The sequence below is a fragment of the Cydia strobilella genome, chromosome 22 (assembly GCF_947568885.1).
Source record: "Cydia strobilella chromosome 22, ilCydStro3.1, whole genome shotgun sequence".
In the NCBI taxonomy this organism is placed as follows: domain Eukaryota; kingdom Metazoa; phylum Arthropoda; class Insecta; order Lepidoptera; family Tortricidae; genus Cydia; species Cydia strobilella.
The window spans coordinates 9,558,588-9,582,108 of NC_086062.1; the positions used below are offsets into that span (position 1 = coordinate 9,558,588).

Below are 23,521 nucleotides of genomic sequence, written 5' to 3' on the forward strand. Positions count from 1 at the left end.
AATTTGCTGCAGTATATTCTTACGGAAAAACCAACAAGAAATAGAATAAGTACCTAAGCTATCGTGTAGTTCCACATTTACCCATAGTTTCTTTATAAGTTTGCGCATCTAAAGAGGCAGTATTTCATAGTTCTGTTATATCACTAGTGTCGTTGCAAAAATTATGACGCTGCCAGTTGCACAATGCAATGACGTGACGTGCCGGATAAACAAAATGTGCATAATAGAGCCGTAGTGATGGGAAAACGGATTAATTGCATGTAATCGATAGGTTAATGGAGAAGCTGATGTAGTTTTGAATTGTGTTTAAGTACTGCTTCTGTGAGCCAGTACTAATTACGATGATGAGAATTCAGCAATCCCGTTTCAATACAAATAATTAATAAATAAGTACTAATTGGAAAATTTTAGCTGTGATACTAAAAGTAACTTAAAATAATTGCAAAACAAAACTATTGTATCGGGAGAAAAACTACTACTGCCAATATTTTTTTTTGCTTAAAAGCAGTGCGGCGAATATGAGAAATAGAAGTCCAAGGCACTTACACAAGATACTGCAGCGTTGAGGATGGGTGATTGAGGGACTAGTCGAATGGATACTATTTTTTTAATAATAATATGTAGGTAATAATGTAACAATTTTATAAATAGACATTAGATTGCTCTGAATTTCCTTTAGTTTTTTAATTGTTATAATAATATAAATAAACCTAATTTTTTTGGCAAGATAAATCCTACATTAATAAATAAAATAAATATTTGGGGACAATCTTACTCAGATATACTTAGCCCCAAACGAAGCAAAGCTTGTACTGTGTGAACTAAGCGACTATATTGATACTTATATAAATAAATATATACTTAGATACATAGATAACAAACATAACTCAGGAATAAATATTTGTGATGGACACTCAAATAAATGCCCTGACCGGGATTCGAACCCGAGAACTCCTGCTTCCTACTCAGTACCGAGTACCGACTGAGCTAGGAGGTCATTAACATACCAAACAAGCTTCAAAGTTGTACACACTGGCTGACAAAAATGCATAAAAAATTAAAGTGGAGTCCAGACGGGATGATCAAATCGACCGATTTGATCAGAAATGAAATTGGCGTCATTTTCCAATTTTATCACCAATTTTAGATTTATGGGGATATTTGAGAGCTCTAAATTATTAAAATGCCACTAAACGAAAATACTAGTGTCACAAATTGGTATTCTTGCGTCCACATACTCCACATATATCGGTCATTATCGGCGAGCCAAATTGGCGTTTGCGTCCGCACGGCCTGATTTGATCGGAAATTGGCGAAAATTGTCTCAAAACGATTCCTGCGTCGTATGCTTCAGGCTAAAATAAAAAGCCTAGGTAACTACTAATAACTGTAACTTGGCCAAGTACCTAATGAAACTAGTAATTTTATGTACTGTTGTAACTTAAACATCTATTGTGACACTGCCTAAGGGTACAGAAGATATAAAAGGCTTAATATACTTCAAATTTTATGAGCACATTGAGCATGTTATAATTGATCAGACTGCTAAAAATTATTGCCTCGAGGCAACAGAGCAAACAAAGTTGAAGACATTTGCCATAACAACTTAGGCGATCTTCACATTGGATGCGGGTCCGCACATCGCTCCGGTGTGAGAGCGGGTCGTCAGTACATACGTGCATAGCTTTGTCTCGCTTACACCTAAACTGCATGCAGATCCGCATCAATGTGACAACAGCGTTAAGGTGACATAATGTTTGCCTAAGAAATGCGTAGAAAACCAAATTTGATGTACTTAGTCTCAGTGTATTTGCTTTCTTCAAGTGGGTTTCTGACGGTCAAAGAAGGATAGTGCTAGTAAAGAAATTGTCAGTAGATTTTTAATATTTATTTATCCTCTTAACGCTCAACTAACTAATGAATATGCATATACCTGACAGAAAACCATTAATTTCATATGTAAAGTAGGCTACCGTGATCGCTTACCAGCAGGTGGGCCGTATGCTTGTTTGCCACCATGCCACCAACGTGGTACATACAACCTACTTGTAAGGGATATCTCACATAACTCCACTTTTGTATAGTTTTTTCTATACCTAAACTCTCTAACTTTCATATATTTTTTTACTATAAATCATGATGATGATGAACAAAACTGCGAACTGTGCGACGAACGATGACAAATTAAGTATCAAGGTTTTATTCAAGTAACGAACTTTCAAGGAAAAGTAATACTTATTTAACTATATTACCATATTTTGTTATAATACTTTTTCCATGTTCCTTATTTATTATTTAAATAAGAAAACACAAGTAAATAAAAAAAATGTTTTTTAAACTGATGTAGGTCCCAATATATTTTTTAAAACATATTCAAGGGCGTCGCCAGGCGATGGCCAAGGGGAGGGAACGGGCATACATTTAGTTACAAATTTTATTCCCTCTTGGCGACACCCATGAATATAATTATTATGTACAGCCAGCTGCAGAGAGAGGTGACCCCGCCCTCCCCCTGCAAACAAATTTCTCTGCAGGGGGGGTCATACATAAGTCACTCGGAAGCGGAACGTAGTAGCGTGTCAGTCAATTTTAACATTAATATCAATGTAAAGAATTTCCCAAAAAAGGCTCAATTGCGTCCCTTATCTTATAAATCAGTAAGTAAATGAGCTTGAAGAAAATGGAAAGTGAAAAAAGAAAGAACACGTGACTAACTTATGACCGCGTAAGTCACATCACTAGCGTTACGTAACCACCATCGATGCACCGACTCAGTCGCCAGTACGCCGGGGAGAAATCGACCGACTCGATTACTTTCCCCTCACTATTTTGGCGCGAATTTGATGTTTTGTCTGTGGTCGTGATTTTAAATAAGACTAAATCAATTCAGTGAATAATTTTATTGTGAAATTAATTTTAATTGGTGACTGATATCATGATATGTAGTGCTTGAGGCGGAAACAATGGATTATATTACAACGTGATTTTAACTGTAAGCATGGTTTTAATTTAAATACAAAATAAACAGGAGAACGAGAGCATTTTGCAATAGGATGCCTACCTAATAAGGTATTATAGATTTTTTTCACCACACCACCTGGTAAAGGCTCTCTTGATTGTTTAAAAACTGATAAGAAAGTTGCATTTTATTCACATGTGAGGCAAAGTAATAAAATGCAAATTTTGAGTTGTTTTCTTATGTTTGCTGGTAGAAGTGACTGAAATGATAATTTTGATTGATAAATATTTAATAACATTCATTTAGAATCGATTTGTTTAGATTTTCTTTGATATTTTACAGATTTTCCTTTGTTTGGTGTGGAGAAAAGTTTTATGGTTCACTCGGTCAACTCGGTGGCAAAATTTGTTTAATCCTCGTGCCTTGAAACCCTCGCAACGCTTAAGATTCCATTTTTCGAACCTCGCTACGCTCGTTTTCAATTTTTGAATCTTTCGCTTGAGCTATACCCGAGGTATCAATATTAGCACGAGAGATTAAACAACAACTTTGCCCTATTTGACTATAAAATTCCCGTGAGACTCAAACATATTAAAATCTGCCATTCTCAACCAAAAGGGTACTTATTGTCGGTTTTCAATAATGCGATATTTCCATATAGCCTCAATTTGAAATCAACCTTATCGACTAGCGACAATGTGGTACCTTTTGGTTGAAAACGTCACAAATTATTTAAAAACGGGTCACTCAAACACCCCACAACAACAACAACTTTGCCCCCTTATAAAACAAATCGGTAACTATTTCTAATCGAGTATAAAAAGCAGTTGACTGCCTTTATATTTTTTAAATTTCGGCAATATTTTCATAGGCAGTATTGCCGGAAATATTCTTATTTTGGCCTTTTTTTACCACCTTTTTGTAAGCGGCTATCAGAACCAAAAGTGCCTTTTATTTTTTTTTATGATTATTATTTATTTAATAAAATACAGTGGTATTCTTAAATATAGTTATAGCCCCGAAAAACTTAACAATGAGAGATATTGGAGATATTACTACGGCACACAAATCGAAATTTAGCAATTATAGTTGGTCAAACCCAAACCAAATTGTCAGTAAATGGGTGCATCAACTTTTTTGTGGAGTCATCCTGTCCCGTTGTCCAAGGGACAATATTGTTACAGTTTATAAGAACCTTTATGACCTTCTACTAACATGCTTAACAGATGGTCCATTATGATTTATGAAAATGGCTTATAACTATCACAAACATGCGTGTTTGGTAAAAAATACTATAAAATTAGGATTTTAAGAGTTGTCCAGGGGAACGTAACCATGGCAACGAGTTACACAAATAAGTTGATTCACCCAAATAAGAACAAAAAAAAAACTATACTCGTCCTTTTCTTTTGGTTCCGGTTCGTTACAGCCAAATATCATAGTAAAGTGTTCCTAGAATGTCAAAACAGATTATTCTCATAATGTCTAAAACTCTAAATGACTTACGCCTACTTCTAAATTACCGTATTCTTAATATTATTAAAAGAAAAGCCTGTATAGGGCTTGGCAGTGGGTGATCTCTATTTGTGTGAAGTCTTAAGAAAAACAAGGAAATATTATTAGCACTGAGTTTATTCATTTATTGATCAGTCGTAGATTAAAGCACAGTTTAATTACTAGGATCAAACACTGGATTATGGAAATATATCTTAATTAGAGATTGAGACGAAAACATGGATGCTTACAGTTCGGCTTTTGAAAGGGAATAGAGCGAGTTGCCAGCATGCAAAACTCAAGTAACACATTATGATTTATGAGCATACCAATATTTTAATAATACCAAATGTAAAACCGGCCAAGTGCGAGTCGGACTCGCGTTCCAAGGGTTCCGTACATTACACAATTTAATGTATTTTTTATTTGAAATGTCTTTAAAAAACCCGTAGGGGACGGATCAAAAACTAAGTAATTAAGTCCGACTCACGCTTGACTGCACATTTCTAATAGGTTTTCCGGTGATCTATAGGTAAATATCTATTTTGTGTTTTTTTTTTTAATTTTTGACCCAGTAGTTTCGGAGATAAAGGGGGAGAATGGTCATTTTTTGCCCATTTTCTTTAATAACTTCTAAATTGTTTATCTTAAAATAAGAAAAAATATATATTTAAAATTATCACAATGAGCTCTTTCATTTGATATGTAACACGATATAGTTTGACAAACATTATTTTTCAATTTTCTCATTTACCCCCCTAAAGTGGCCCCCGTGTTTAAAATTAATTTGTTTACGTTACATGTTCATCTTTGGGTCACAAACTTACATATGTGTACCAAATTTCAACTTAATTGGTCCAGTAGTTTCGGAGAAAATAGGCTGTGACAGACGGACAGACAGCCAGACGGACGCAAGAGTGATCCTATAAGGCAACGTGTTTTTCAAACTGTGGGTCGCGACCCCCAGGGGGGTCGCGGCACTTATCCAAGGGGGTCGCGAAATTCAGCTTCGAGAGAAGATTAAATTTTTGTAAATCCTTTAAAATTTAAAGGATTTAAATGTACTTACAACAAATAATTTTTTAGGTAGGAACCTAAACTGAATTTATTTAATTGTATTCAGTGTCTGTATTCAGAAAGAGCTTGTTTGATTTACCTTTGTTGAAAATTTCAGCTCGCATAAATAAGAAGTAGCAAATAATATCAAAATTTTAAGGGCTTATTTTGCTAAATTAAGATATTTAGCCATTCTTTAAACCCAGAACGCACCAATCGAGATGGATACAGACTTCAATTTCAGCATCCTTCCCTTCCTGCAAGTTCCAAAAGTATTTTTTTTTTCAGTCGAGTTGAGATCAGCCACCTCAACGTACCTATTAAAAAATCGTATTTAAAATAGTCATGGTAATATTTTCTAGTTTTTATTTTCTTCTGGGCAAAAATGTGGCTTCAAAATCTAACTTGCTTAACAAACATAGCGAAGAGAACAAATCGCCAAACGTGAACTATTCGTCGTTGAAGATTTCCGTTCGGATTCATCAGCAGCAGTTCCGCTTCATCAAATGTCACTTTTTTAATGCAAGTGCTTGATTTGTTGATAAAAATACAAAACTCACTATGTGTACCTATGCCTTTAAGATTCAAGGAGTTCCTTCGATTCCTCATGGATCCCATTATCAAAATGGAACTATCTATCTATATGTATATGTCGCAGTCAGATCGTATAATCCTCCGGATTACATTATAAAAAAATCTGCCTTTCAATTTAAAAAAAACTTCAAAATCGGTCAATAAATTGCGGTTATAAAATTACAAAATTTTAAATTAAAAAAACAACTGAATTGAGAACCTCCTCCTTTTGAAATCTTGAAGACAGTTAAAAAATTGGTAGTATGTGAAACAGAAAGCTTCACACGCACCAGCACTTTCCTATAAAAGTAGCTTGCGTATGTGTACCAAAACGCATATGTAAGTTATGTAACTGATTGAATGATAGAAAGGTGCGTTCCAGATTTTTTAAACATGGTTTTTTGAAACAGAGTGTTCGGGTCGCGAAAGAATTTTAATGGTCATAAAGGGCAGTGGCACCGTAAAGTTTGAAAAACACTGCTATAAGGGTTCCGTTTTTTCCTTTTGAGGTACGGAACCCTAAAAATGAACAAATATGACTATAATTCAATTAGACTCTATCGCGTTTTAATAAATTTTCAATGCTACCATTTCCCAAAATGTCTAAAACACAAATTAACTAGGTACAAAAACATTACATTGTCAAAATATCTAAAATTCAGTATCTCAGTTGAAGTTTACAGTTTTTAAGCAATGAGTATTTAAATTAAATCAACGGCATCCCAATTTCGTCTTGTTACTATTTTTATTCTGTACAATCGAGAATTTTAGGTATTATGAGACAGTGTCATTTTGATCTTTGGGTCTGTCAACAAAAAAATTTACCTTCCCATAGAAAATGGACCAGCCAAAATGTATGAAACAGCCAAATTTTATTTCACGATTTCGGAGTTGATCCCATAGTAAAAGTTGCTCAGTATATTCCCAAAACCTCTCTGGCAACGGGAATGCACTTATTATTTAGCCACCGTGTATATTATTATGATTTTTTCTACGCCTTATATCGTTATTTTAAATTGGCAATAATGCGTACGCACTACGTTATACACAAATGAATTAGTCTTACTGAATCTAATTAATTGCCAATTTTTTGCAACAAAACCTTTCCTGCTCTAATAATAATTATTTCCTGAAAAACATAAAAGCTTTTGTCGATTTCCCATAAACACGACGTGATGTTATTTGTAGACAAAAACCAGGAAATCTAGGTCCTTCTCCGAGTTCAAACTATTGGTGAAGAAAGGTTAAGATATCATGGTCACGGTTGTTGAACTTAACAGTCTACCACCAGGTTACCTAGAACTATAACTAAGTGCTAATAATTGGTAGATAAAGGTCACGATAAGGTGGTGTTGTCTAGCATCCAAGGTCAAGTTCGGCTGAAGAAGTTTATAACAGAAACGAGCCGTTTGTTCTGGTTTAGTAGTGCAGTGGTGTCCAGTGAGTGAAGTGAATCAGATGGGACAATTTGTGAGTGATTGAGTTATTTATTTTGAGGTTATAAGGTTTGGCAATATTCCCGGTCTTAACAAAGTGATCACGGGCAATACTTCCGTTTTTTTATTAATTACTGTATTGCAAAAAAAATATAACTGTATATAAAAAAGAATTAAAACCCCACATATTAGTAGGAAAAGCAAATTGCACGCCCTTCTATCGTGGAATATATATTATATTATTAGGCAGGCCTTCGAAGGGAAAGGAAAGCGCATTCGCGAAATTTTAATTAATATTTCAAGGAAATTGACATTAAAAAAAAAAGAATTTGTACCGTACCGTCATATTTTTTATTAGATGAAATATAATATTAATAATCATTGAATGCATTTTTGTTATTTATACATTGTATGTACAGATCTATCACAATGTAGAAATTAATGGTCACTCAGTTCACTGGTCATCATTGAAAATCATCATCAATGCTACTCGCCGACATCAGAAATCAACTTAAAATTTGCATAAAATTACTTTGCCACTCTTGTGGATGAAATGCGAATTTCTAGCTGTTTTTAGGGTTTTGAAAGATACAGAGGGTCTTTACGAGTGTGTGTCGTGAAAATAAAAAATTGTATCGTAGTGTGTATAAAATTCTCAGAGAGGTCGTTATTCATTAGGCATAATATGATGTTTTCTCAGACTAACCTATCTGTTTATCTCTTCTTACTCAAATCATTCCCGCACCAAAAACCCCGATGTATGGTTATTATCTTAGTCGCCTTTTTGTAATCGCCTACTTACTAATTTAAATTGTTTTCGTCTAAAGTCTAATGACCATTTATAGCTGGTCGCGCTATAATGACATAAGCTGGTCAAGAGCAGGTCAAATGCCTTTTAATTTCCTATCTATAGAAAAAACTACTAGCATGATTAGGATGGTCGGGCTTATCGACGTGATAGCGTGATAATGACAGTGCCCGTCCTTTTCTAATGCGCTGTGTTAAAAAGTGATGCCCGGTTTGTCGCGTGGATAACTTAGTCCATTATACACCTATAGGAAAACATGAATAGCATGTAGACAATGCTATAATTGTTTAATAATTTTTTCACAATCTTGTTCATCGGCAGCCGCGCGGCGTCATTCTATTGTTATTTAATCACATCAATTAGCAGTAATTTATAATCATTATAACAATCAAATTATAGCAGCAGCAGCAGCCAATCGTCTAAGATACAAATGCTTTTAGAACCAAGATCTAGGTTATCTTATCTTATGGTTTTCGGGGGCCCTTGCGGATACACTTCGACACATAGGGATCTTTTGTGCAGTTACCCCCTAGGATCTGTCAACAACTCAAGAGCTTTTTCCACTATCCCCATGTGCCGGATGATGGAGCTCATGGGTAGCGTTTTGAGTTCCATTGGTTCCAGATAGCCAGCTCTAAAGTCCTTCATTCTTTGTTTGGCGAGGGCGTGACATTCACACATGGTGTTCTACTGTATCTTCCTCTTCGCCACACATACGACAATCGGTGTTGTCAGCGTGTAAGCATAATGGATAAAGATAAAAGATATTTATTATTCGTGACGATCACAACACAAGTACGAACATGTACAGACAACAACAGCAAGAAAAGAAGAGATCATCAAGTGTGCATCACGAAATGGACCCAACTCAGCATAATGCTAGCTATAAAGCCAGCGCTGGTCTTCCGTAGGGCCCATTCGGTGATGCCACAACAGATAACACACAAAGATACATATTAAAACATTACAAAAATACACATAAAGAATAATTACCAGGCCAGTAAACACCCCATTTATTATTTGGAGTTGTCCTTTGCTAAGCTTCCAAAGCTTTTTGCTCCAACCGGAGTCTACTCCTTGAGGATGCCAAATCTGAGATACAAAATCCAGCTTGTTCCTCACATAAGCACAATACAGGATTTTAAGGGTCGTACGCATTATAAACCCAAGTGACTTAGCTGCTTTACCCACTCTATACTGTCAATATGGTCACTAAAAATAAGCTTTTGGATTGGAGTCATGAATAACACCTAAATCCCCCATGCTCTCTGTTTGCTGTAGTAGGTATGTCGCCTTTTAATGAATATGAAACAGGAATTAAGTATATTACGTTTACGAGAAAAAGTTACAGTGAACAATTTAGAGGGGTTTAAATCTAGCTTTTTTTCTATACAATAGCTGTCTAGTCGACTTAGATCGGATTGTAATGCATTTGCATCAGCAAGCGTATCAATTTTAGCAAAAAATTTCATATCATCAGCTAATATATATCTCTAATCTAATATCAGCTAATCTATATATATATATATAATATATCAAAAGCTAAGTAATTTTGAAAACTGGAAACTGGTACTAATGTCATTTATTTATAAATATGTTGAATAGAAGTGGACCTAATAAAGAGCCTTGGGGCACTCCGCTTGGTATAGGTACCTAGCTTGACATATATTATTGATCACCACCGACTGGCATCGATTTTTTATGTATGATTTAAACCATCTTAAAATATCACCTCTTATACCAATTAAGTAAGTAAACTTTAACTGGAACAAGGAACTGGTATAATAAATAAAAAAAAAAAAAAAAGCCTTTTATTTCCTATTATAAGTATGTTACATGGATGTATGTTTGGTTAGTTAGATTATAGTTTTTAATTAATTTTGTTTTTTTAGTATTGTGTATTTTTGTTTAAATCTTAGTCTAGTAAGCAGGAACTTCCAAAGCTAGCCATTTTTCTCGGTTCTGAGCAGTTTTTTGCCAGTTCGGCCCGGCAATTTTTTTAATGTCTTCAGGAACTGGTATAGAGCTCTCAAAACATTATGTCAGGAAATGGAGTTAACAAAAGTAGCTGATTGTTTACCAAACCGGTTGAAACAAAAAACGTTCGACAAGTTAAATCTCATGCCGTATCGTTTTTGTACCCTTTGATCGAGACTGTTGCAAAAACCATTACAATTACATATATGTGCCTATTGAAGTCTATCAGTTTTTTGTTGTTGTCGATTGTATTTTTCCTATCACGGATTTCGCGCATAGGCAATGGATATCTATTTATAATAGGCTAGATGTACCTATCGTTCGTGTACCTATACCTATAGATATAGATAGTTGCTAGAGTTAGACCAAAATAAGTCTGCAAAGATTTTGATAGCACACGCAGTGCAAGTGTTATTTATACGTCAAAATTTCATAGAAGTTTGACGTTTAATATAACATTTGCACTGCGTCTGCTATCAAAATGGTTGCAGACTCATCTCGGTCTGACTATACAATTTATTTTTCAATATAATAATTATAAGAAATAAAATGCCTGGTTCCATTTTTTTCATTAAGGAAGTTAAAAAAGAACTTAAATTTTGGTTATCCAGGATGAATATCCACCATCTACGTAGATAAATAAATAATTTATCTTGCCACCAGCAAAGATAGATATAACTAAGTTACTCTATGCCACCAGTATGCTATCTACAAACTAATAACCACACCATAAAAATATATATTTAATATTAACGTAATTAAAATTATAAAATTATTATGTATATTGAAATTCAAATTCATTTAAATTCAAATAATAATATTATAAACCAAACTGAAATATGAAATGATGCATGTGTTTAAAAAATTAGGGAAATAAAGAGGCTTTTTATTTTATTTTTATTATTATTTATTATATTAACGTAATTAAAATTAAATCAAAGCCAGGCACTGTATTTTTTGTCAGTGATGTTGCTGATGTGTTCACAGCAATATTCCCCATTCTTTTGAATATTATTCCTGGCACGGCAATATTTACCATTCAACTCGGGAACATTCTTAGCATTATACTTTTTGTCATCACTATCACCAATCATCAAGTCCTATAAGGCTATGATGGTCGCAATTATCCAAGTGCTCGATATTAAACTTTTGATTCTTTGCTCTTTTAAGGGGCCCACTCAGTCCGCCGGACGATATCGGCCTGTCAGTTGTTCGGAACTGTCAAATTTTTGTTATAACTGACAGGCCGATATCGTCCGGCGGACCGATAGTCAGTGGGCCCCTTTAAAGAACGCGTCCGATCGTCACTATACGTCGAGAATTAATATCCGTGGATCCGGACACACGGGTAACACGGGTACACGGACCTTAATTACCCGTTCCGAACGGGCCAAAAATCCGGTTTCGTGTTACACGAGAACGGGGCCCCGGCGAAGGGTACCTACACGAAAACCGGACGCGACCGCGAGCCCTAATATTAATAATGTGGTACAAAACAGATAAGTATTCCGTTAGGCTAAGTTCACACATGAACCCTGTTAGGGCACAGCAAGTATTTCATAAAACTAATCTGCAGTGCAGTGCGCCATGCAGGCATAAATTAAAATTAACGCATTTTGATACTTATGTGCAAGGCATAAGATTAAAAGCTACTATTTACTATTTTATACTTATTGTATTATATTAATTACTTTTTATTCAACGGGTGACCACGAACGCTGTAAAGGGTTCGAAACGTCGGGATGTATTATAAATTCAATATACGCGATATAATCCGTTTTCATAGTTTTATTTCATGAGTAACTATCGCGGTAACTGAAGACAATATTATACTTTTTATTTTATTATAATCACATCTCTCTACCTATAATCAAATCTTTCCTATCTCTCTTGAAGACTTAGATCTTCAAGAATTCAGCCAAAAGCCAATTAGATAGTGCCTACACAAAAAGGCCATAGGTACCTACTCGCCGTACTCGTATAGGTACCTATATTGAACCATTTACCTATTCATTAAGATAACATATCGCGCCTTGCCACTTAGCATTCATTTTGCTGTCATTTTCTTATTATTTTATTTGACTTAAGCGTGTAAGCCAACTTGGCTGCTAATGAACAGGTATGAACAAATGAGACTTAAAGTATACTTCGATAAGCCTAAAAAAGTATTGACCTTTATTCATAAAGGGTTCCGATACTGAAAACCAACGTTGCAGTACATTTAGATAGATAGATAGATAGCGTTTATTCGTGGCAAAAAAGAGGAAAACACGTGCATAGGTAACACAACATACTTACTTATAATATAAGCCACGATATGTTCCCGACTCAGCATGGTGCTAGCCTGGCTGGACTAGCGCTGAATCTTCCGTCGTGTGCATTAAGAATACTAACACAATCATCTTCCTCGCGTTGTCCCGGCATTTTTGCCACGGCTCATGGGAGCCTGGGGTACGCTTGGTAACTAATCCCAAGAATTGGCGTAGGCACTAGTTTTTACGAAAGCGACTGCCATCTGACCTTCCAACCCAGAGGGGAAACTAGGCCTTGTTGGGATTAGTCCGGTTTCCTCACGATGTTTTCCTTCACCGAAATGCGACTGGTAGTAAAATATCAAATTATATTTCGTACATAAGTTCCGAAAAACTCAGTGGTACGAGCCGGGGTTTGAACCCGCGACCTCCGGATTGCAAGTCGCACGCTCTTACCGCTAGGCCACCAGCGCTTACACAACACAAGACAACACAACACAACACAACACAAGAATACTAACACAATATAAAACAAATAATAAAAGACACGACAAGATTAATTAAAACAAATTTACAGCTACTGTATGTTGAGTTGAGCTTTTTAACATCACATTATTTTATGATAGGTAATATGCGATGATACTCACAACTCGTGCACCGTAAAATGGGGTGAGTAGGAGCAAAACTGACATTCAAATCTCGATAACATTTTATTTTCACATGTGCAAACTGAATGGTGTATATAATAAGCGTTCCGGACGTTTGTATTTTAGTTTTTATTTTATTTTGGGTAGTTCCATTTCATAACTTTGACGATAAACAGGAAATCCCACCTCACCCCGTAGTCCCTCGTAATTGGGGTGAGGTGGATTTTCATATACAAAGGTGATTTTGGAAGATTGTTGGATCGATTTTTTTATTATGAGTATTACTATAGCTCCATTTTAAATTGGAATACATTATTTTTGTAGCAGTAGCCTTAAAATCCCATCTCACCCCCCTTTCATCCCTTCTCTCCCCATTCATAACCCAAATCTCCCTGCGAATCCTACTCACCCCATTTTACGGCATGTGTTTATAATACCTAAAATTGTCCGTTTTTACAACTGGTACCCACGATAATTTGTAGTCTGTGATAAAAGTCTGGCGAACCAATTTATCCGTGGAACAAACGAAATAAAAAAAAATTAGGAATCGATCATTCGCGTCAATATTTTTCAAATTTACGCCTTTTATGCCTTTTTCTACTGAAATAATTGGCTTGCCAGATTACTTATTTAGCTTAGCTTTGATTTTATTATTAGATGTCTTTCCCATCACGATGTTCCGGACCTTTGGGAGGCGTGCGCGGAGCCGAAGCCGACACGTAGAGCCCTTTTGACATTTTAATGATATGTAAGGGGTACACCGAGCGGATGCTGCCCTTACCCGTGTCATGGGATGCACGCAGAGGCAGCACCCTCCAGGCTGTAAAATGAACTAGGTTATTGGTTGAAATTGATTAAGTACTGAGCTATGGGATAAAAAACCGGACGCCTGCCTAATAAAACGGTATGCAATTTTATTTCCGGCAGACGGTGACTCGCCCTCACAACGCCCCCACACAAAAAGCGACATCTAGGATGGGTCAAGGGCAACACCGGTGTGAGCGGCTCAGGGGTGTCGAAAGGTGTGTTATGTCACATTGGTCACAGTAAACCAAAGTGTTACTGTTAAACACTGAAAGTGGCTAATTGTCATATTACAAAGGAAATTTATCTGATGGCCTACCGCGAACACTAAAGTTCGCAAAATGCGGGCATCTTTCTCATACACTACAATTAAGGCGTAATTAGAGTGACAGAGAAAGATTTGCAAATTTCGGTGTTCGTGGTGAGCCCTCTGGAAGGAGGATATTTTATCCTTTTCAAGTCGCCGGGTATTTTTTATTGTATAAAGATTTTTATCATTATTTCTTAACCTGAAACTTGAACACACGGAAGATGGAATCGAAGCTATTACGCGTTTGCCCCTCATTGTTATGTTTATAGTGGTATCATTACAATAACTGTGATGTTAATTGAAGTTTTTCTTTGTCTATATTACCTATATACTTCGTAACGAAGTACACAAATTAACATATCTTTACCTAGTAGCGGAGAATAAGCAAGAAATACTAATACACGTAAGGGCCCTTTCACACTAGCGATTTGCGAGCGAGTTGAAAGCGAGGCGCGAGGTGATGGCGCTTATGGCCCACGTACTTTATGTGGTATTTGCTTAGGTTATAAATATCGCAATTTTTTGCTTGCATGATTTTCGTTGGCAGTATAAAGGTAAAGATACACCTTGATATTTGGGCAAATACCGCCAATTCTTCCCACCTCCGGATCCGAAAGGTCTCTTAATATGAATTCGTAGAGTTAGACCAAGATAAGTCTGCAGCGACTTTGATATCCATACTTCAAACTTCTTTGAAATTATGACATATAAATAACACTTGCACAGTATGTGCTGTCAAGATCACTCGATCTTGCTCTAACTCTAATATACATTGTTAAAATTGGCCGCCATCTTGAATTTCGTCATTTTTGTCCCGATCATAATGAATATTGATTTATGAGATTCTGATACATTCGTAGTCGTAATTTTAAAAAATAATGAATATTTTTTTAACGTTTCCACTAAGATAAAATATATCACTATATCACGGAACCCAGATACCAGTTTCTCTAAGAAAAAAGGAACAAATTTAATCTCTAGGCAGAATAATATGTTACTAAGTGGTTCAAGTACAGTCATGCAAAATATTTCATTGTCGATTTGTAACGAAGGCTCGGCCAAGTTTCAAGTTTAATTAATTGTGACCGAGTGTACCTACTTTTAAAGTTCAACTCAATTAGTCATATTCTCATATTTTTTTATTTAGCTAGTGCATTAAGAGGAAAGGGGGCGGCCGCTTCTCCATACAAACGTAGTCCCCATTATCCTCTCTTAATATTGACATTATGAAAAATATTTTTACATAATCTGAAGTATTAGTCTGTATTAGCTATGCTACGCAGGGGGCGTTTGACTTTTTTGGATTTTTTGATTATAGCAAAATGAGGAGCGAAAAACAGATTTCATTTTTTTTTTTAACCTGACTTGGGCTCTATTGCGCCTAGGGCAATTAGAGCGGTAGGACTGTGTGGGGGGTAGCCTGGGGAAAATCCAGGACCCTTCCGCATCACACAAGACGGTTTTGCTACGCTGGAATACTCCTAAAGAGTTTTCGCTCCAGCGCAGATCGGTTGAGCGGTCTCAACCTGATCTGAGGGTGTAAACAGATTTCATACAAAGTTTTAAATGCTCCTAACTAAATACGTTCTCTTTTTTTTAAATACAGATCTTTATTAATTAAGCAAGAAAATAAAACAAATTAAACACAATATCAATCCACAGCACAGGCTTCGTTTCAGTCTCTTTTTGTCTGGGATTTTGCACAGCGCGCCAAGCGGGACGTTTTGGAAACTCAACATCCCATACAAAATCGTACTACACTAGGGATACAGTTTAGTGGTATAGGCACAGGGCGGACACGCTATATATCAATAATCACTTGCGTTTCTATGTGTGAACGGCACGTCTGTACACGCGTTATGCGTCATTGTGTGACGAGCGGCCGGCAAACGGCCGTCAATCTGCTGTCGCAGGGCGAGGTAATTCGAGTCGGAGCGGGGCGGTGCGTGGCCGTTCTGTATGGTAATACTATTACTTATTCTGTAGTATAGGTAAGTCGACAGCTAATAAGTAATTAAAATTACTTATATCAAAGAGGATATAATAAGAGTTTTATCTATCTTTGCTTATGTGTCTTTACTCGATTGTTTATTAATAAGCCATGCACATTGCACAATATAATAAAATAAAATAAAATAAAAATAAAAATACCAATATATTATCATGTTAATTACGATATTTCAAGGTTAACTTACTGTTTGATATTATAGGATCACCTTGCTGTGTCTGCTGTTAACATTCACACATTAATCCTAATTGGGTTAAATCTTTCAATTCCTTGTCTCGGTCTGGGGCATTTTTTAGGGTTCCGTGCCCAAAGGGTAAAAACGGGACCCTATTACTAAGACTCCGCTGTCCGTCTGGCCGTCTGTCCGTCTGTCTGTCCCCGCTGTATCTCATGAACCGTGATAGCTAGGCAGTTGAAATTTTTACAGATGATGTGTTTCTGTTGCCGCTATAACAACAAATACTAAAAAGTACGAAGCCCTCGGTGCGCGAGTCCGACTCGCACTTGGCCGGTTTTTTTTTAAGTTGTATTAGGTACCGTAAACTCAGTCCTAACTTTATCAAACCAAATCAAATCATAATATTTTTTAATACAGTTGCTCAAAAAGTGCTACTTTACGTAGCTGTTTAGCGTGCGGAAAGTTGGTTTTCGCGAACTAGTGCTTTTTAATTTTCCAATTTTTTTAAATTTATTCTTGTTCCAATTCATGACTACTTATTGATGAGTGTTAATATTAGTTTCCTTTAAACGTCGTAATCAACATAAAAACCTACTGTTAATGTAAGAATACGAAAAATATGCATATTTCATATTTTATTACTTACCTCTTCATCATTATAACACGTCTATTTTTTTTATATTGGATATTGAAAAACCGTTCTTAATAAGTTGTCTGAATAGAACGGAACGCCTGTCAAAGAAGAGGCGTTTTTTCTTTCTGCTTTAAGTTTCCAAAGGCAACATTCGATATTGTTTTTATAAATGTACGATACACAAATAATCGTAATTAACGATATTTGGGTAATAATAGTACAATGTTTTATATTTACAATTGTTTCTGTCTTATACAACATGCATTTAAAAAAATCTTTGAAGTGGGTTCAATAATAATAACACCCAGCTAAAAAAACACCTCTTTATAATGTCAATGTCAATAATGTCACAGAATTAATAATATAAAAGTTTGGAATTCCTTACTTGATGTTTTTCTTATTTTTTCGCAACTGTATTAAAAAACGTCGTTCGATACACGTGCGGAAATGTCATTCTTCACTCGGTACTCGTGAAGTAATGACATACTTTCCGCACTAGCATCGAAATGTACTATTATTGCATGGTTATGGGTTTACAAAAAGGTCTTAGGTAATAACAGGTTAACGTTCGCCATATAAAGCATGGTTCACTTAGAACTGGCACGCGATTATCATAAAATAAAAAATATATCGTTCGAAAAACAAAAAAAATGACAATCACAATTCGCTGTCAATATATTAAAGAGAGAATGCTAGAAATTTGGTTGGTCTGACTTTTTGCGTTTGTAAATTATCGAGGATGGAAGTTGAACGGCGAAAATCTATTGTGAACAAATACCTGGAAAATCCCTCTTGGTCTGGGTCGATGATCGCTAAATCGTTAAAATTTCCCAAAAGAACTGTTTGTAGAGTCATAAAAACATACAAGGATTCTCTGTCCTTCGATAGGAAGCCTCAAATCAACCGACGATCTGGGACTACAGATAAAATTTTGGAGAAGAATGTTTTAAGGTCAGTGGCACAGAATCCAGTGCTCTCAGATTATGATTTATCTCGAAAATTTAAAAAAAACCGGAGTACAGTAAGACGGATTCGCCTTCGAGCAGGCTATAAGAGCTATAGAGCCGTCAAGCAGCCAAATAGAACCATAAAACAGAATGAAGTAGCTAAAAATCGAGCTCGTCGGCTGTACGACCAAATTCTCACCAAATACAACGGCTGCCTCTTGATGGATGATGAGACATACGTAAAGCTCGACTTTAACCAACTCCCAGGTTCAAAATTTTACAAGGCCGATGCTAGAGGGAATGTTGATGAAAAATACAAATTTCACAAACTCGAGAAATTTGCAAAAAAACACATGATTTGGCAGGGTATATGTAGTTGCGGTCTTAAGACCAAAGTTTTCGTCACTAAGGCAACAATGACATCAGATGTTTATGTGAAAGAGTGTCTGAAAAAACGAATTTTGCCTTTCATTCAAAACCACAAGGGTCCTGTAAAATTCTGGCCTGATTTGGCTAGCTGCCATTACTCCAAAAAGGTTTTGGAGTGGTATGCAGCAAATCACATTGATTTCATACCACGTGAGCTGAACCCACCCAACTGTCCCCAGTTTCGGCCCATAGAGAACTACTGGGCGATTATGAAAGGAAAATTAAATAAAACTGGCAGAATAGTCCAAGACATCAACTCTTTGCGGTCCACATGGAATCTACAGGCAAAAAAGGTAGACAGTGGCCTTGTTCAGAGGATGATGAAGACTATTTCGAAAAGAGTCCGTAATTTTATACATAACAAAAGTAAATGATTAAAATTTATGTAACATGCTTAAATGAATAAATGATCTTTCATATTAATGAATTAAAAATATTGTTATCTATTTTATTTAAAAATTATATGCATTTGATCGCGTGCCATTTCTACATGAACTATGCTTTACTACCCTACAAAGGCGTACAATATTTGGACATGTCTTATAGCTAATTTAAAATCTACTTTCAATTACTATTTAGTAAACAACTTACAACTATGGTCCAAATTAAAGATCCAGTAAAATATGTATAAATATTATTCAAATTATGTTGAGTATCTAATATAGAAAAAGCATTAGTATATCTAAGCTCCGAAATAAATGTAACGAGTACAAATCAATACGAAGATAATTGTGCGCCTCCATTTACTTTGTTTTTTGAGATTTGTTAAATTAAGGATGACTCACGTTAAACCGGGCCGGAGCTTCCGGCGCTTACTTTTCTATGACATGACAGGTGATCACGTGATGCTTTCCATAGAAAACGAAGCTCCGGCCCGGTCACGGCCCGGTCTAACGTGAGTCATCCTTTATTCATAAGGGGGTAAATACATTATTTTTAATTTAGTACGTTTGTTTTCAGATCCCTTCATGACACTGGCACACCGCTAAAATGAAACAGTTTTTAAAACAGGTACGTACCTAATACTTTCAGTAAGAAAATAATACATAAATATTTGGAGACAATCTTACACAGATCGAACTAGCCCCAAACTAAGCAAAGCTTGTACAGTCGCCATCAGATATATCTGAGCGGCCGAGGTGCTCAAAAATATCTAAACACGCACTCTAACGCCTTGACAATAAAGGCGTGTTCAGATATTTGTGACCGCATTGGCCGCTGCGATATATCTGATGGCGACTGTACTTTGGGCACTAGGCGATGATATACATAAATACTTATATAGGTATAAGTACTTGGATACTATTGATAACATCCATAACATTCGTGATAAAACTGATATACACACAAATAAATGCCATTACCGGGATTCGCACCCGGGACCTCTTGCATCGTAGGCAGAGTCACTACTGACTAGGCTAGGACGCCGTTAAGACTTAAGTCCCCTAGGGGTCCCTAAACTTTTTGCCCAGAAGGTCACGACCAAGGCATTCCGCTCTCCCGCTTTCGTATATGGCATTTGGCTCCGTCGTTTCCTTTCCACGGGTCAATAAGGCCTCACGGGTCGGATCCAGCCCAATGGGTTCCCTTTTCTAGGGTAGGCAAAGAGGATATAATAAGATAGAGCGGTACTGTCAGTAAATTTTGTAACCACTGTAAATTCACTGCCATCTATCGACATACTTTAAAACTAAAAATGAAGATTTATAAAAATACGTTCAAATGTATTTAAATATGGATAAATGATTTTTTTATTAGCATTAATTATTTTTATAATGATTTTGAACCATGTTCTTCAACGGATATGCGTTAAAATTATAAATAACAAACGAAACCGTCAACGCCCTCTATACGAGAGTAGGCCAAAGGTAGTGGCGCCATCTGATCGAGAATCAAATTTTCGTGATTTTTGAGGCACGTTTTTTCCTTAGACTGTAACCATCTATTACGGAGTTATATCTATCTTTGAGGGTAGGGTTGGTGTCTCATGGCTAGGCAAAGGCGTCCCCACACTCCCACCAATCTTTACAAAATGTAAGCTCCCATCATCTTCGTTTTGGTTTTCGTTTGCCACGAGATCCATCCTGTAGGATCCAGCCAATGGCTATAGTTTGGCCCAGTGTCCTGGGTGCATTTCGGAAGAAAGTGTCCTGCCCAGCTCCACATAAACTACCACGTGAACGTAATAATCTTATTTAAACTTGACAGGCGTTCGTAGTAAGCGGAGCAGCGCTGAACATCGCCGGTCATGGCTGTGCTCATGGCTTTCCAGCTGTACTGTTCGCACAACTTAGCGACACGCGACAACCACTGCACCTTACCGCACACGACATGTCGTGGATAGGTCAGTATTGAACATCTATCGCAGTTATATGGTTTTCATGGCATGGATAGGTCAATATTGAACATTTTTCGCAGCCGTATGATTTCCTAGCTGATCGCGCAGCACTGTCCAGTTCGGCGTTATGCGGCAACCACTGCACTTGACGACTCACTTAAGTTAGATATCATGGATACTATTGGATAGGTCTGTATTTATAGTGATCACGGTGGTATGGTTTCCTAGTTATAGGAGAACATTTGCAGAAATAAACGCTACTCTTTTGTTTTTATCTAATTATTATTAGGAAGCCAAGTTTACTTCGACACTGTTAAGTCTCTGGTCACAGAATTAAGTATTATCAGACAAAAGATCGTTTCTTTCAACATTTTCAGATGTAACATTCTATTCCTTGTTACAGTTATGTTATCTTCACTTACTGCTGAATGCTTGGTACATTGTCTACATAGCCTGAATAGGTTAGTAAGATCATCACCTACCTTGGTAAGTGATGATCTTAAGACCTGCCTTTAAAAGCTTAACCATTTCCATTTAATCAAGTGCCTTGAATAGTTCTACCAAAAACGTAATAGGTTATTCTATGTTACTATCGCCCCCATCCCCATCACCTACATCGGAATAAAGCATTTTTAACATTAAATGAAGAACACTCCTCTGTACACCAAACAACACTTTTTATAACGTATTTCCTAGTCGTGACAGTCGTAAATATTAACATAACACCTTTTCAATTTCAGCCTCAGCGGTCGGCGCCATGGGTATCGTCGGCAACTTCATATCACCCGTCTTGATGTCGCGTTTCGGCCGACAGAAGGCGAACCTGATCTCCATCGTACCTGCTTTACTCGGCTGGATAGTTTTCGTCTTAGCCAACAGTGTTCCCATGTTCCTTATAGCCAGGCTCCTACATGGTCTAGCATTAGGCTTAAGGACTCCTCTGGCAGCTATTCTAGTAGCAGAATATACGGACCCGAAATACAGAGGCGCTTTCTTAGGAACGTTCGCTATATCTTTAGGTCTAGGGATATTTTTATCCCATCTTTGGGGAGCTCATTTGACATGGAAGGTGACTGCTATGGTATGTGCTGTTTTCCCAGTGATAGCTTTAGGAATTATTAGTTTGTCACCAGAATCACCAAGCTGGTTGGTGTCGAAGGGAAAATATGATGAGGCGAAGAAAGCATTCAGGTGGTTAAGAGGCAATGGGGTGGAGCAACAAGCAGAATTAGAAGCCATGATAGAGGCACAGAAAAGAGAAACGTTAGTTGCAGAAGAGAAACGTGTGGAGAAACGGTTTTTGAAGAGATTCGTCGACTCTTTAAAAGAGGTGTTGAAGATCTTCAGGAAAGTGGAGTTTTATAAACCTTCAATAATAGCTATAAGCATGTTGATTGTATTTGAGTTCGGAGGAGCTCATATGATTCCAGCATATGGAAATGAGATCTTGAAAGCAGTTTTAGATAAGAAAGACGCTAGCGAGGTAGTCTGGCAATTCACTGTTATCGATTTACTTAGAACAGTGTGTGCATTTTTCGCTATATTCCTCTTGAAAATCTTTAAACGAAGAACTATTCTTTTTACCAGTGGGATTATGACTGTGTTATCTTTAACTTTAATATCAGTATTTGTATATTTGAGACAGGCTGATGTCTTCTCAAGCTCTTTATTTTTAGACGCAGCTCCAATGACATTAATGTTTCTTTATACATTATCGTTTTGTTTAGGTTTAGTTCCATTAACTTGGGTTATATGCGGTGAAGTATTTCCATTGGCTTATAGAAGTTTAGGATCTACGTTATCTACGTCATTCTTGACTCCAGCATTTGTGGTCTCTATGAAGACTGCTCCTCATCTGTATTCCTCGATTGGAGTTCAAGGAGCTTTCTTAGTATATTCAGCTCTATTATCAGTGTGCCTTATTATAATTTATGCCTTATTGCCAGAGACAAAAGATCGGACTTTGCAAGACATTGAAGATAGCTTTAAAGGCAAACGGGAAAAGGACGTAGAGTGTGAAATGAGTCTTATGGGCAAAGATATGCTCTAGTGAGAGAGAAGCTATAAGAAACAAATAGTAACAATAATACTACAAATGCTCTTACCGTATAAATAGGTCTCACCACAGACAAAAATTAATAACGTCTTCTGTGAGATACACAGACTATGTCCCTACCTAGTTATATACATTAATTAAATTTATTGATACATGACAAGTGGTACGTAACCCCTATGGTAACCCTAAAAACATGTCCCCGGAAATTGTGTACTGGGTTTAAAAGTTAAAATATTGCTTTGCGCCTGAGGGGATATTCAAAACTGCTGGCGGGGTCCATATGGAGAAAGGATAATCATAACTTTTAGTGATTTGTATCAGATAAGATAAGCGTCAGTCATATGGACCGTTTTTTGAAGTCAAAAATGTATTGAGAGCTTTGTCTATGTAATTTTGATGAGATGAATGAGCGAGATGTAGATTGTAAGAATGTCAAAAATGTAAATAGCTATGCGTGATAATAATTTTGTATGTAATGTGACTAAAATAAAAATAAACTTTCTAATATGAATATCTAATTTATAAAACTTAAAAGTAAGCGTAATTAAATTTTTAGTTGCATGCGTTTCGTACAACACCTTCACCTCACTGTACGTATATATTTTACAGTACATA

General features: G+C 36.4%; 1 protein-coding gene across 1 annotated transcript; it reads left to right on the forward strand.

Annotated features, from left to right (window-relative positions):
* The first annotated feature begins 2,968 nt into the window (after positions 1 to 2,968).
* On the forward strand, positions 2,969 to 22,917 carry LOC134751418 (facilitated trehalose transporter Tret1-like). The gene is made up of 4 exons (XM_063686821.1): positions 2,969 to 2,992; positions 19,473 to 19,523; positions 20,721 to 20,856; positions 21,591 to 22,917. Exons 2-4 carry the CDS (start codon positions 19,503 to 19,505, stop codon positions 22,898 to 22,900), a joined length of 1,467 nt encoding a protein of 488 aa, XP_063542891.1. The 5' UTR covers positions 2,969 to 2,992; positions 19,473 to 19,502; the 3' UTR covers positions 22,901 to 22,917.
* Positions 22,918 to 23,521: the final 604 nt, after the last annotated feature.